Source organism: Gossypium hirsutum, chromosome A03 (genome assembly GCF_007990345.1).
Source record: "Gossypium hirsutum isolate 1008001.06 chromosome A03, Gossypium_hirsutum_v2.1, whole genome shotgun sequence".
In the NCBI taxonomy this organism is placed as follows: domain Eukaryota; kingdom Viridiplantae; phylum Streptophyta; class Magnoliopsida; order Malvales; family Malvaceae; genus Gossypium; species Gossypium hirsutum.
In genome coordinates this window covers 78,861,587-78,877,307 of record NC_053426.1, presented here as the reverse complement: position 1 = coordinate 78,877,307, position 15,721 = coordinate 78,861,587, and the positions used below count along the sequence as shown (strand labels likewise).

The window sequence follows — 15,721 nt, the reverse complement described above, 5'->3', positions numbered from 1 at the left end:
GACATTTTTTATATTATTTATTTTTAATATAATTATTCTTCTTTTATAATTATTTTTTAATTTGTAAAATTCTATTAACTTAATATTTTATAAACAAATTATTTATAAAAAAAGCAATTGAAAATCCTAACATTTTAGATTTCATTTGTATTAAGGTTTTTAAAATTTTAAAAATAAATTTATTTGTCTGGATAAATATATTAGAAAAATTCAAAATCTATGAGTAATTTCGAGAGAGATTCTCAATTTACTTTTTTAAATTCCACTGCTTTTCAAATTTCTTCATAATTTTATTTAATTTAGTACATATGATTTCATTATAAGATAAAATATTTAATTTTAAAAGATATTTTATTTAATTCTAATATATATTTTTAAAACTTTTATTTTATTAAAATTATTTATAAACTTTTATAAATATAATGATATTCATATTAAATTTTTTATTTTAAAATATTTTTTATATATAAAATTATAATAAATAAAATATTTATCCAATGCTAACAGCAACTGATTTAATTTTAAAAATGATTAAAATGTTATCATTTAAAAATTCTTAAAAGCAATTGCTTTAATTCATAATTCGAAGTACCCAAGTTTAAAATGAAATACAAAAACGAGTAACTGCTTATCCAAATAGATTAGATCTAAATAAAATAAAAAAGTTAATCTAATAAATTTTCTTTGCTTTTTTTTTTATTACTTTGATTTGTATAAAATTGTGAACACCTCATATAGTCTTTTCTTTTTAATATTTTAACTTACACATAGATAATCAAATAAACTCCAACTTTTAATTTATATTATTCAAAATAATATATTATTCAAAATAAAACACACATTGGAGAGATAAAAAAAAAAAACCCACCTTTAAGGTTGTCCCACAAAAATCCCTACTTTGATTACTTAACTATTTTTTGTAACCTTCCTTTACAACTTGAAAGTTGGAAGCAAAGCTTGGCAGGGAAACCACAAAAAAAAAAAAGAAAAAGAAAAGCAAAGCATGAAGCTCAAAAACAAAGGTAAAGTATATCCATCCCCTTCTTCTTCTTCTTCTGCTTCTTCTAGTGAAGACCATCTTTCCGTTTTAAACCTTCTTCCAGCTGCAATTTTAGTTGTTGCTTCAGTCCTTTCTCTCGAGGACCGACAAGTTTTAGCTTACATGATTACAAGGTCTCTCAAAACCACCACCACCACCACCACCAACCCTTCTTTAATCTCTCCCAAGAAAAGATCTTCCAAGAAACACCCACCACCCTCCGCCGCCAAACCCTCCCATAAGCCGCCTGATTTCGACTGCGATTGTTTCGACTGTTACACCACTTATTGGCTTCGCTGGGACTCTTCTCCTAACCGCGAGCTTATCCATCAAGTTATCGAAGCTTTTGAAGATCACTTATCCAGTGGCGAATCCCACAAAGCTTCCAAGAAAAATGCGCGTCTCAAAAGGAGGGATGCTAACACCAAAACAGTCTCTCGCATTCCCGAGAACCCGGTTTCTGACCTCCCGGGTCACCAAGCCCCCGTCTCCACCGAGGAAGCACCTGTTTTTGCTGATGACGTCATTTTCACGGAGAAGAATGTTGAAGAAGAGTCAGCTGTAGCGGTGGAAATGACGGAGGAATATCCGGTAGCGGAAGATAGTGATGTGGAAATAGGTACGCGGCCGCCGCCGACAAGTAACGACAAGGGTTTGGCTAGGAAAGTGTTACCGGACATATTAGGATTATTTAATTCTCGTTTATGGGGTCTTTGGAATCCAAATGTGTAATTTTCTGTTTCAGAATTTTTCGAGACCTTAAAACTGAGGAAAAAAAAGAGAATATTATTATATTAAATATTATTTAATATTGGGGTGGCAATATCGATAAGATAGGTCAATGTTCTGCCCAAAAACCTCTTTCTCGTGACCTTAACCCAACCTTTACCACGCCTCCTTATTTTTCTTTTACCCCTCCATCCTAAATCATACATTTTGTTTTTTAATTCAATTTAAAAGTTTTGTTTAATATATTTTGTAAATTTATTTATTTAATAAATAGTTATATTTTTTACGAAATAATCAAACTCTTAAATACTTTTTATCTTGTAATTTAATGATAATTTTTGGAGAATTAGTGAATGATTATTTATGTAAATCATAAACTCAACAGAAGATAAAAGAAAAACACTTACCCAGTCATAGGTAGAGATGAAACTACATCAAAATTTTAATCATATGGTTAACTAATCGATTTTAAATTCGATTATTTAGAATAATTAGGGTTAAAATCAAAATATTGGTAATTAAAATCAAATAACAACAAATAAAATAAAGGATAGCAATGATATAGCATATTTCACAAATAAATAAAATTAATCCTTTTTATTTTACCGTGTTGAGATTGTCATGGCTTATTTATTTTTTCTTTAATTTTTTAAATACAAATTAAATATAAATAGTCAAAACTTTTCACCAATATAGCAAAATGAAAATATATGACAGTAAAACGAACGTAGCCATACAAATAATGACAAATGAGATATTGTTGAACTGAAAGGAGTTGCCTTGTCCAACGTACAAGGTCATGTTCCGGTCCCAATTATTTTCTTATTCTAACAAAGAATACAAATGGCAAAAGTTAAAACATGTTATGGATCACTGCTCACTGGATCGTCTCCTTCCTATTTGTTCTGCTTTCACCTCACCCACCACCAATCTCATCACTTGGGAACCACACCCATTATCCGACCTTTCACACACATATATGTAAAACATACTGAAACTGATGACTGACCCTTTCAAAACTTTTATCATCCAACCATCAGATAGGGAGAGGAATCTCTGGGAAAAAGCTTGACCTTTTACTTCATATTTGCTTTCAACTCATATTATCTCTCCCATTGCTGAAAAAAAAGCCCACATACATTTCATTTGGCTGCCTATGAGATCACATAATTCATGTTCATGTAGAGGGTTTTATACTAAACAAGATTCAAAGACTGGTCCAAAACAGATTTGATAACTATACCATTTTCTTTGATGTTTTGAATGTCAGATGATAAGATCAAAGGGCATGCAATGAAATGACTGAGGGATGATTATGACGAATAGGGCATTCCATATACACGTGTCAAAATTTATATATTTATATAACATTTTAAACACAATTATGATATAAAAAACATCAAACATGACACAAATATGGACGATTCTGCCTTTAAGTTTACTAGTGGCAAGCCAGCTTTAGTTTTACTGATTACAGATACCCATGCTAAGGTTATATAGATTGAAAAGGCAGAATATTTAATGATTTAAATTTCTATAGACAAGTAGAAGTTCACAAGAACGGAGTCATATAACAGGGTCAATCAATTGAAAAGCTCACACTCACAAGAATAGAGTCATAACAGGATCAATCAATTGACAATTAATCTTTCAAGTTGGTTTTGCATTCTAGCTTCACTCCAAATCAGTATTACTGTAAACCCACATTAAACAGCACTTTTATCGTCACTTTTTAATCAGAAAACAAGCAGTTAGGATCAAGTGGGGACTGAATCCCAGTACCTAATTTGGCCAAAAGGAAAAAATAGAGATGAATGCAACAAACAGCCAGTTGCTAGCCCAAACCAATGCCGACTGACCTTAAGGCTTGAGGTCGGCTTGTGTTAGTCTTGGTGTAGGTTCACTAGTCCACACTATACATTTGACCTTCCACAAAAGAGCTAAGAATTTTGGCACGATACAGACACAACATTCGAACACACACAAAAATATGCAAAAAAATATATAAAAAGAATTATTAATGTGTTGATTTTTTTAAAAAATTTATGATACTTTATCATATTATAATAGAGGAAAATAACAAGAATGAGATAAATGTACACAAATTGCCAACTTGATCTTACTTGCAATCGAAATAAACATTTCATTTCCTAATGGTTTGAACTTCGAACTTAAGTATCTCTAGAAAAATTCCAATAATCAGGTCACTTAACTGTTCTCCCTGAATTATGTTACCTTTTCCTTAGAGTGAAAAGATTCTAACTTCATTCCCCCATATGAATCCTAGTTCAAAAAACTACGTGACTCCAAATTCACAGTGTAAGGAAAATTTGAGACAAGGCTACTTTTAGTTCTTAATCAAGGTAAACTGCAGAACCGACTGTTAAGGCAAAGGCCCTCACAGAGAGAGGGGGGGGGGGGCACTTGTGTATGGGAATTGTAAATCCAAGTTGTACCTCTAGAAACCAGCGGAGTCCCACAAGGTGACTGTAATTGTTGATCCTCCATAGCCATGGCACATCCATTTTTTCCACATCCCAGCTGTAAGTTACAAAATGTTAAGGTGAAACAAACAAGGAATACTAGATTTAGAAAAGACATACCAGTTGTCATGATAAAAATCATCTTAAAAAATGGGACCACTTGGTTTATGGACTTGAGAAATCATTCTAAAACAATAAAGATAACTACAAGACGAGGAATACAACTTATAATCATCAAGGTAGTGGGTAAGATTATGAAACTTGACAATAAGTCAGAATTATCCAAGAACAGTACGTTCAATCACTCCTGAATTGTGACATGAGAAGAAAGTTTTATCACATCAGAAAATATGTGATAAGTGATAACGCAGTGCATCAGGTATTTATACTAATGGTGAAAACTTGGAAGGAAGAATGATTGTTTCATCAATGCTCAAACTATAACCTAATGAAAGAACTTAACTCCTAACTTAATAGAAGTACAAGGTTTATGCAGTCATCTTCATCTTCGCACCTTTTTTCCACAGAATAAATAGCGTAGATGCCATAAGATCTCACATATCACAACTAATTCCATTGCTACATTAAGATATTAATCAAAGTTTCAGTAGCACGAAATTTTCATTTCTTTTTGGACAGACAGATGAATTGGTTCACGAGGGGGGCAGGAGCAGAATGCAAAGCAGAAATGTAGGCAAGGTATGAAATTCTTGTTTTCCTACTAGTGAGATAAAGTGTCACTAGTCACGAAAGAATGATGTTTGATTTGAACTTAAATAGGAAAGTTATTGAGCATATCAGCCGAAACTTAAATACTCAATTACTTAATCCCCTCAACTTTATTTGCTCCTGGCCAGGATTGAAATCATAGGAATCAAACAACACAACTAAGGTTTTATTTACTTATTTTAAACAAAAGAAATTGAAACCATTAACTCCATTTACACAACCTTTGTCTTGCTTAATGGGCGTATCACAATGCTGTTGGCTCCAGATTAAAGACGACAAAAAATTATCATTAGCAGATCAACATCATGAAAGCAAAATGAAAAAAGTGGGGCCACCGAGATGAATGATTTTCAAACTGACCGTGTAAAAAATATGCGCCACGAGATACAGAGAAAATCACAATTGCAAACCGGGGGCAGGAGGGTTATTTTGCTGATGAACAGGCACAATGAAGAGAGACAAAATACTCAGCAGAAGTGCTTGTTCTTGGTGTGCCAGAATAGACGCTGTGTTGGTGAATACCTTCTGAATGGATAAGAATTTCCACAGGAAATCATCAATTAGCTTCTGGTGGTAATTAAATCGAACTATAGAAATTAAAATATCATGGTTGCAACCTAATCCATAAGAGCTTGTAGTGTTGAGCAATTTATTTTCTAACCTTCAGCTCGTAGTCTTTTTTAAGTTTTAACAATAATAGCTTAAATTTGAAACTAAGATGTATTAAATTCATTGAATACATGATATTGGCAACATTATGTTAAGCTCAGTCAAAACAGGCAGCTCTATTCTCATTAAATATAAAAAAGGTAAAAAGAGAGAGAAAGATAAATATAGGAATAGGTCCCATCAAAGGAAACTAGAAACCTGAGTTATTAAGAACGTATGAAATCTTAATTTTTCTTCTTGTACTATAACAAAGTTTGATCACACAAGCTCAAAGACATGTATCAATGTTGGGTTCCTTCTAAATTTTTAAACCATGTATCTTGGATTTGAGGCAATTTGTGAGTTCAATATATTTATTAAAAATATTCCAGGCATGAAAACCAAATAGAAAGTTATTTTGCACTATACTGATATAGAGCATGGGTTGTCTCTTATCTGTTTACTAAATAGAAAGCCACAAATGGTGCACACTTACTGTCTTTGCTCATTTGTGCAATCCACATGGCCTGAACATGCAAGTGTGTGGCAGCAATTCACCAGCTTCTGTGATCCACAGAAGAACCAAAGGATCACAAGGGCATAACACATTTCGATTAGTCGAGGATCAATCATTGTGCAGAATCAACATATCAACATTACTGACACCCAAGCAAACGGTGCTGATTCACCACAAGCTCTGCTTGTTTGACACTATCTATATGACTGATTCTCCACAGTTTGAATGCAAGAATACCCTGTTTAACAAAGAGAGAAACTACAGACCCACCTTTGGTAAAGTTAGTAAAACAATTGAGAGTCAATAAGTTTAGTGACAAAGATGACCATAACAACAAATCCAGCATGAATTCACATTGCAGTGTGGGTCTACTCACTCAGACCCAATGATACAACGTAATAGGTCAACCAGGGGTGAAACTACCTCTTCGTTTCTTCCAAGCTGTCATTTTGCAACATGTTTGAAGCAGGAAATTGTCCCAACAGTGCGTACTCAGTTTCATGGTGGCCAGAATACGCAGAATTTCACCTGACCCTACATGTGGTATACCGTCAGTTTTTAACACGGATGCCTAATATGCCATATCATTTCTGTCAGACCCATTTTTCATTTCCAGGAGCATTCTATTTTGACAGTTAATGTAGTTGTTCTAGTGCATGATCGTATCACACACAACACAAGACTCAATAAGAAGAACCGGAAGGAAAATTACACTGTGAAATTAACAGCTGAAACCTTCAAATTTGATTTAAAACCTAGAACCACTAAAACTGCAATAACATACATACAACGAGTCTATAGTCCATACAAGTATAGAAAACTATGGATACATACAACGAGTCTATAGTCCATACAAGTATAGAAAACTATGGAAGAAACACTGCCACAACTATTAATCCAAGTTTAGTATTTTTACATTTAAACACATCTTTTATCTTGACTAGCAAAATTCCACAAATTCATATGCTTGATGGAACAAATCAGTGATAAAGTAATTGCTATACTGGTCATAAAAAGAGGAGCTACTGCAAATTCAAATTCTCTACATTTCTTGAAAAATTAGTTATATAGAACAATATCGTTAAATCACAATGTCAATATCTTACTTTCATTTCCAGCTTCTAGATATCTATTAATCCATTTTCGCTACTATCCTGAGTTTGCAATAGTTTAGGAATCAATTTCAATTCTGCATCATATACTCCATCTTGTAAAGAAAAAAAAAGAAAAAAAAAAAAGGAGGAACACCAGGATGGCTGCACGAGGAAGGAACTACCCTTCACCATGATCATTGCTGAAATTTTTATTAAAAAAAATTAAAATCTTGGCCCTTAACTTAAAGCTAGTACAGTTGAAACAGAAACTGAAATTCTAGGTAAGGAACAGAAGATTCAATCAGGAAAGAACTGATCCACATCTAACATACTGATCGGTTTCAAATTGATATTGCCCTTTATAGTTTCATCTGATTTTTTTTTTTTAGAATCAGCATCAACTCCATTTTTATTTCATTGTTTTCAGAGATTTAATCCCATTATAATCAATTGTTGTTTCTTAACACCATTTTCCTTCTTGTGTACTTGATACACCATCAAGTTCATACCTGTTACATCATAATTCAAGAACAGGACAATAAATCTGCAAGTGGACCAGGACCATCACTTAGCATTGCAAAGCCTCAAGAAGAGCAGTACCATGACTGTCAGCATATTCCTGTTTAATTTTGAAAAGGAATTAATATGCTTATACAGAAGAATGGCTTACAAGTTTCATCAGAATCTAGAGGAGTTAGAGGTACAAACACACACACTTCTTGCACTGTTCTTTGAAGAAGAGTGGAAGATGTTGATTAAATTATCATAACTATGGAGACAAATGAAGGGGGTGGTAATGTCAAATGATAATAGAAGTCCATACTAAGCTCCTTTTACTACATCCTTAATATATTTAAAATGTTATATAGTACCTTATGTAGAATTGATAGACCTTCAATCAAAATGATCTTGTAGAGACATGGATCCAGATATTTTCTTTACACAGGAACATCAAAGAGCTGCCTTTTCCCATTGACACGACTATCAATTTTCTTTTCTTGATGGAAATTGTATTAGTTGAAGAGATAACCAACGTCTAAAAACATTCAGAACAACAGTCACAAGGTAATATATTAAGAACAAGCATCCACTAGCCAGCATGGAAGAGGAAAGTAATATTAGGACTTTAGCTTCACATTCATAGTTACTCAGGCTACATGGCTAAAGCAAGAGCAATCAAAGCATGCTATGGAATTCACATATAATGTTTCTGCAGTTGTTAATTAAAATTTTGCAAAGATCCATCAGTCTTTGACGGTATCAGAATTTGCTAATCAACATCTATGAATATTTGTTCCCTTTCATGAAATATGGCTTTATACCTATCTCTCAGTGATTAATCCTTTCCTTGTTTTCCAGCTCAATCAAACTGATGAAGTTGCTACCAAGACAGTGAATATTTCAAGTCACAAACTTGATAGGGCCTTTCAAAGATAATGACAGTGGATATGTACATGACTGGTTAAGTAAGAAAGCAACTTCAACATTCCACAGAATGGAAGACTGGAAAGCACTTAGATCACAAGCCATGAATGTTGTTAATGGCAAATTAACAACATACTAAATGCAATGATTTATGAAACATAACATGTGAGGAAATGTGCAGATGAAAGATTAAAATTTTAATCATATCTGAGGTAGTTATAAGCTAAATGAATGCTTTCTGTGTTCCAAAATGATTGACAAGAATATCAAGTGGATCCATTCGCTGGCTAAATTGATAGAATTGAAATTCTTTAAATTCAACTTTGACATCATTTTAATGTTTCAAGTACAAAGATATTTATTAAATTATCATTTATTCTTGTCTATTGCACTATTGTCATCCAATTAGAAACTGCACAGTAGCTGACAAACTAAGGAGCACCATGCAGATATATATTTTGTAGTCATAACGAAGAAGACCTTCTGTTTTCAAGTTACCTTTGAACCACTGAAATCCAACAAAATAGTCTCTGCAGCCCCTAGAAGTAAAGCAAGGTTCTTCCGCCAAATACCAAGTAACCGATTTATTTTAAAATGATAATATATTCATCAACATCCTAAGTGGACAAGTACAAGCAAATTTCTGTGTCATAAAGCATGGTGACACACAACATGGTACAGTTCATATTGTGGATCTCTAACTGTTGCATCTAGTTAATTGCATCTTAACTTAGAGATTTAATGGATATGTGAGTGATTCATATATGCCACCATGATAAAGATCTTTAAGTATAGCAGTCTGACAAATCATGCAAAAAAAAAAAACAGACAATGAAAAGAAAGGAAAAGGTCATGAACCCTGTAACCTGCCTCACACTTGAACATGAGTGGATGGCTTATATCGAATTTTGCGCTCCGGAAGCAAAGGACCCACTTCCCATTTGACTACATGATGAGATCCTGACAATTAATAGCCAACCCAAATCTTGTAATGATCTATGTGTTTCTCTTCAGCCATCTTTATCTCAGATGTCAGGAGTCTTGAAGGACCTAATTCATTTCACATTCATAAACAGTCCATCATAAAACGGTTAAGTAGATCACCATTCCACCCACCATCTACAACAAGTTATCGAAGTTGAGATTCCCTGAGAGCAGAGATGAAGGTATACACTTCTAGTGAAAATGATCTTCCTCAATTCTATGGATTGAACTTTTCTCTTTTGATGCAGTTACTAGGTTGGATGCACCGTAAGTTTCGCCAAAATAGCAGTGAACAATTCAAGGATTTTGCCATTGGTAAGTGTCATCCTGCCATACAGCTTGTTTTGCTGTGATTTTATACAGAAGATGCAACTGAAAGAATAGCCATAATCTACACAAGAGGCTACAGAAGTAATAAAACCTGACAAGTGATGCATATTTAGACTGCATGCAGATGAACCTCAGACCTTTGAACAGTATATCTTTATGCTGCTCGCTATGATGGCTGGAATATAGATTTAAGATGAACCAAAAACGAATTACATAATGGTACATACATAGAGATTGAATAACTACAATCGTAACTAAATGTTGTCATGGTTAGGGAAAAGTAATCACTGTCTCTGCTAAAATGCTATGCAAGAACTTATTCTTTCATCTATCTCACTGTCATCCAAGTTTTTCTTTTAACTTTTTCGTGTCAGGGCATTCTTGTAATTGTCTTACCGGGCAGTCATTACTGGATGACCAACAAATCTATTCAAAGCCAAACTATGGTACCAAGCCATTCAGGCCATCCCAGAGAGACCATCTTCGAAAGTCATTTGCTGGTGTAGAAGCAGCACGAGTAGATGAAGAAGACTATGAAGAGGATTCATCATCGGCAATGTCTGAGCTATTCCATGGCTTTCTTGCCATCGGCACCCTTGGTTCAGACCCTAACATTCCTGATCCATCAACACCTACATTTGCTATCTCTGTAGAAAATATAACTGAAAAAGAAACTGAAGTAACAGAGAATGAGCTGAAGCTTATTAATGATGAGTTGGAGAAGGTTCTAGGAGCAGAAGCTAAAGAAGAAGGCTACTCATCTGGAAGAAACAGTTATGTGAGCACTGGAAGAAGCAGTCATGTCAGCGCTGGAAGAAGTAGCCATGGCAGCACAATTACCCTTAGTGGAAAGCTAATCGAAGGTTCAGATACCAATGGGAATGGTACTACAGTTTGTCCACTCCAAGGTTATCTTTTTGGCTCAGCAATTGAATTGTCAGAAACAACTACAGTGGCCAAAAAGGAACACAGGACCTCACTTGGGGAGCTGTTTCAGAGGACTAAAATAACTGAAGAGAATGTAGGGGGTAAATATGACAAGGAGGAAAAGCGAACAGAGAAGGAAGGAGATAAATCTGCAGTGCATATTATGAAAAAAATGCTGAAGAAAAAAATGCTCAATGCTTCTAGGAGCTCTACTGCCGCTACTGAAGGAAATATTGATTCTGCTTCAGCAGAAACAAAACTGCACAAGGTACGTCAAAAAACATAACAACTAGACCAAACTTCTTCACCATGGCTTCCCAATGTGGTTAAAAAGAAAGCTTTGTAAGTATAGAATCCAATAAAATGTATGCTGTGACCATATGATCCTAAGTATGAACATTGACAAATTCTGGCCAAGATAACTGGACCAATTTGAATGGTCTGCATATCAAGAATGTGTTAACAATACTTCCTACTCTTTTCGCTTTCTTTTTTCCTTTTCTTTCTTCTCTTTTTCTTTATTTCAAGATGTTTTGAGATTTAAACAGTGTGCGTAGGATTCTGATGTTGAAAAAGGTAGAGTTGTTTAATTCGCTGAAATGTGCTGTGTAGATCTTGCACATGTTCCACAGAAAAGTTCATCCTGAAAGCTCAACAGCCACATATAAGCATGGCAAGCCTCAAAAGAATGAGAACAAAGAAAACATCTTCTATGATGGAGGTCATGAGGATGGAGGTCATATGCTTACAGATGACGACATAATGATGTTTCCTCAAAGAGCCCTCTCAAAGAAAATGCGGCGCTACAAGAGCCAATCTATCCCACCTCAATTCACACTTAATTGCAATGATTCAAATGGGAACAGGGAGTGCTGGATCAAAACAGATGCAGACTGTAAGTATACATGCATTTGACAGTTGCAACATCCATTAAGAAACCCTGTCATGGACTGCCAAGAATTCATTGATGAAATATCACTCATCTTTGTTTTTTGTTTCTTGATTTCTTTCCAAGAATATTTGCTTATTTTTTTCAATAACTAGTTTCCGTAATTGATATCCCAATGAAGTTGCTTATAGCCATGCAACAAAACCAAGTGGCACTTAATTAATTTTGATGCCTTGTGATCCTTCTTGCATAACTGATCCTACAATAAGCATTAGTGTCAAAGTGTCATTACATTGTTGGCACATGAAATCGAATACCAAAAAGCAGGAGCAGTCAATTGTTTGTTACATTGTGCATGTATGCTGGTGTGACTATTTTGAGTTGTCAAAACATATATCCTAATCCTGTGAAGTGCTTTGTGTCTGTAGACCTCGTGTTGGAGCTCTAAAGGCAGAAGAAGCTTTCAAGTGTGTGGTTTTCCAATTATCATCCCCGGTTAGTATGAATGAACACCGATGGTGTTTCCTATGTTTGATAGATTCTCTACTATTTGTAATTACTAAGTAAGCTGGTGTCTGAGAGTGGCTATTTTATAAAAGTGATTGAAGTAAATAAAGGAGGTCCACCTCCTAAAACCTACATTTGAGAGTGCTTAATGTAAAATTATAAGGCATTATCGTTTCCTACAAAAACATATCACAATTAGTATTGGGGTTCAATTGCTTCAATGTGTCCTAAATTATAGATCTACCCTAAACCATAATTTAACAACAGACAATCAGAAAACTACAAACAAATATGAACCACTCTGCTTTCTACTTATTTATAACATTTTCTTCATGATGCACAACGAATTAGCCCGTCCAAAAACAGTGGCGTGGGAAATTCTGCAGGAAGAATAGCCAGAAACAGAAATTATGTTCTTTTTTCTAATTTTCTTCTGCACATTTATTCACCACACCCACAAAAGGAAACAAGCAGCATCTTCCAAAAGTAAGAGAAAATCATGGCCTCAAGAAAAGCGTAAAAATCCTCCAGTTGGCTATATAGAACGTACATTTTTGCTATTATAATAATGCTGGTAATGTTAGAAATGAAGGAAAACACAGGGAAACAAGCAAATGGCGGCTAAAAACAAGTCCTTGCGGAAAGAAATTCATAGAAGACGCCAACTAGAAACAGCCTCTCGTATCTATAGATATTCGGACTGCCTAAAAAGCAATCTCGAGCTTCTACGTAGTAGGTGAAATATTTGCTTACATAATTCCGTCATTGTTGTCGAAACATTACATTAAAAAAGAAAATGTGGCTTACCTGAAAGAAAAGGATTGAGCAGCTGATTTGCTTCTTCTCTGTCTTATTTCGTTGTCAGATTGCGATTAACTGGAACATTAAAAACTTTATGGAAGTCGGTGCGGATAATATCAAATCCATTACTAAAAAAATGGACTTAAGGGACAGATTTCTAACTTTCTATATGAATGGTAAAATTAAACTTTTAAAAATAATTAAGTCATTGAGTTTAGATGCTGCAAAATTCGGTCAATATGCTGATTTTAAAGAAAATTTAGAAATTTAAACGATTTTTCGAAAATTAGGAAATAGGCCGCTTTAAAAAAATGGTTGAAGTGTTTTTGTCATTTTTATAAAAAGAAAAGAAAATTATTGTAAATCGCTGGATTTCCAAACTGTTAAGAAAATCACCGTCTATTGACTTTATAACTGTTGGGACCAACAACTAGTGATCAACGATAACTATTTTTTCTCTAAAGATAACTTTTTTTTTCCTCTATATACCATGTCTATTTTTGTTCTTTTTCATTCAATCTTATTGTCTTAATTCCCTCAATCCTGTTAATCTATTCTCAAAACTATTTTATTCTCAATTTTTTCCATTCAATTTCTGTCAATTTTCTATTTTGTAAATTTTTTTATTTTATTTAATTTTCATAATTTTAAAGTTATAAAAATATCAATGCCTCTAATTCGTTTAGATTACAAGCATATTTCTAACCTACAATTACAAAGGGTAAGAAAAATATTATTACATTTTTTATTTTAATTAATATAATTATTATTGCTAATATTATTTTTTATATTTTTTATGTTTATATAATCAGAACAAGATCAAATTATCGAGACATATATACACAATTTAAGTGTGAGGGCACTATGTATTATTGAACAACACTTGGAAGAGACGAGATTCTTACATGTGTCCTGTATGCTCAGGGGGACTAAATTGGAGCCTGCACTTATTAATGCTTTGCTGGAAAAATGGAGACCCAAGACACACACATTCCATCTTTTGTGCAGTGAGTGTACAATTACACTTAAAGATGTGACATTACAACTCGGTTTACTGGTTGATGAGCCAATTCTTACATGGGTAGTTCACATTCGCGACTGAAGCACAATTCACCATCAACTATTAGGCAAGGTGCCGGGGAATTTAGTGGTAGCCGGATAGAAATTAAATGGTTAAAAGATAATTTCTCACATCTCGACAACTCTTTTAGTGTTGTTGAAAGACAACAATTCACTCGAGCATTCATATTGTTTTTGATCGGGGGTCTTCTAATGTTAGATAAATCTCAAGTTCTGGTACATTTAAGGTGACTCCTACAACTAATCTACTTAAAAGAAGTCGGGCGACTTAGTTGGGGATTAGTTGTCTTGGAATTATTGTATCGAGAGATGTATTGGGGAACTGAACCACAGAAAATTAAAATTGGTGGTCGTATACTCCTTCTTCAGTTAGAGGCATGGTACCGCTTGCCATTTTTATATCCTCGAGTAAACTTTCCTTATCAATTCTCACTCGTAATAAGGTAAAATTCATTTAATAATATAGATATCATATTATTTTTTTCATTATTATAATTTTGAAATAACATATTATTTGAATAGGTGGAACAATGACACAAGTCATGTGGGTATATCGAACGAGCTTGAAGATATCTAGTTATTGTTTGATCAACGGTCAGAAAACGAGGTTAGTTTTTGAAAATTTCAATTATATAATAATTAAGTATTTGCAACTTAATATTTGATATGTAATATAATTTATAATTCCATACTGTATTTTGAATGGATGTCATACTTCGATCTGAGAATTCAATAATGCATTCCGGTCAAATTTTTTACGAATCACAATATTTGGCATGTCAAAGTCTCATATATAATTTTTTGCAACTGTTGAGATACATGAATATGATCAGGTGATACAACTGAAATGTGCAAAATATTCCGCTCTTATCCTAGGAGCTCGATAAACTTCGCAAGATTGACTTGCAAGGGAGAATCGATGAAGAATTGCCTAAATTCCATGCCAAGTCTATCTACATTTGGGAACATAGGTATGATTTCATACCTATGCGTGAACCAATTGTCAAACAGGATTTGGTGATGCCTTTAGATTACATGACATGGTTTAGGCTTCACGATAAGCCATATCTATTGCTGAAGGAGGAAAGAGGCACACAAATTTATCGTAGAAGGCTAACTCGGTCCCACATAAGGCCGTGATCGGGAGTTCATGCGTCAAGTTCATCAGCACTAGCTCCAACCCCAAATTCTATACCGATGGGTTCTAGGTCAGTATGGTTCATATTTTTCTGGTGCTTTTACTAACCCCATGTTTTTCACACAAGCACCACATTATGCACCATCATACCATGCATAAACACATTTTCCACGAATAGTTTTTACACCATCTCTATCCACAAGAGTATATTACATGCCACTGCCATCAATAACACCAACGTATCCGCCATTGCCTACAATTCTAGTATTCTATGCACAATCAGGTTATTCGAAACCATGTAGTTCTTCACCGATAGTGTCACAAACACCTCCAAAATTACTGTTCTTCAAAGGTGGGTCATCTTCACAACCACCTATTAATACAACTGACAATATGCAATG

At 34.0% G+C, this 15,721-nt stretch overlaps 1 protein-coding gene and 1 long non-coding RNA gene across 12 annotated transcripts; one reads left to right on the top strand and one right to left on the bottom strand.

Moving 5' to 3' along the window:
- The first annotated feature begins 819 nt into the window (after window positions 1-819).
- LOC107886361 (uncharacterized) lies at window positions 820-1,838 on the top strand. The gene has a single exon (XM_016810286.2). It carries the CDS (start codon window positions 1,004-1,006, stop codon window positions 1,769-1,771), a length of 768 nt encoding a protein of 255 aa, XP_016665775.1. The 5' UTR covers window positions 820-1,003; the 3' UTR covers window positions 1,772-1,838.
- A 623-nt stretch (window positions 1,839-2,461) lies between these two features.
- Window positions 2,462-13,479, bottom strand: LOC107886363 (uncharacterized). 11 transcript variants are annotated; one of them, XR_005913844.1, is made up of 11 exons: window positions 13,109-13,466; window positions 11,655-12,053; window positions 10,375-11,548; window positions 10,070-10,153; window positions 8,112-9,975; window positions 7,749-7,858; window positions 6,569-6,679; window positions 6,125-6,403; window positions 5,341-5,505; window positions 4,225-4,309; window positions 2,462-2,886 (listed from the first exon to the last, which is right to left on the bottom strand). It is a non-coding gene; the product is annotated as an uncharacterized lncRNA (long non-coding RNA). The 11 variants fall into 11 exon arrangements; XR_005913843.1 differs by having other exon boundaries at window positions 10,375-12,053; window positions 13,109-13,479; XR_005913840.1 differs by having other exon boundaries at window positions 8,112-8,275; window positions 9,531-11,548; window positions 13,109-13,459.
- Window positions 13,480-15,721: the final 2,242 nt, after the last annotated feature.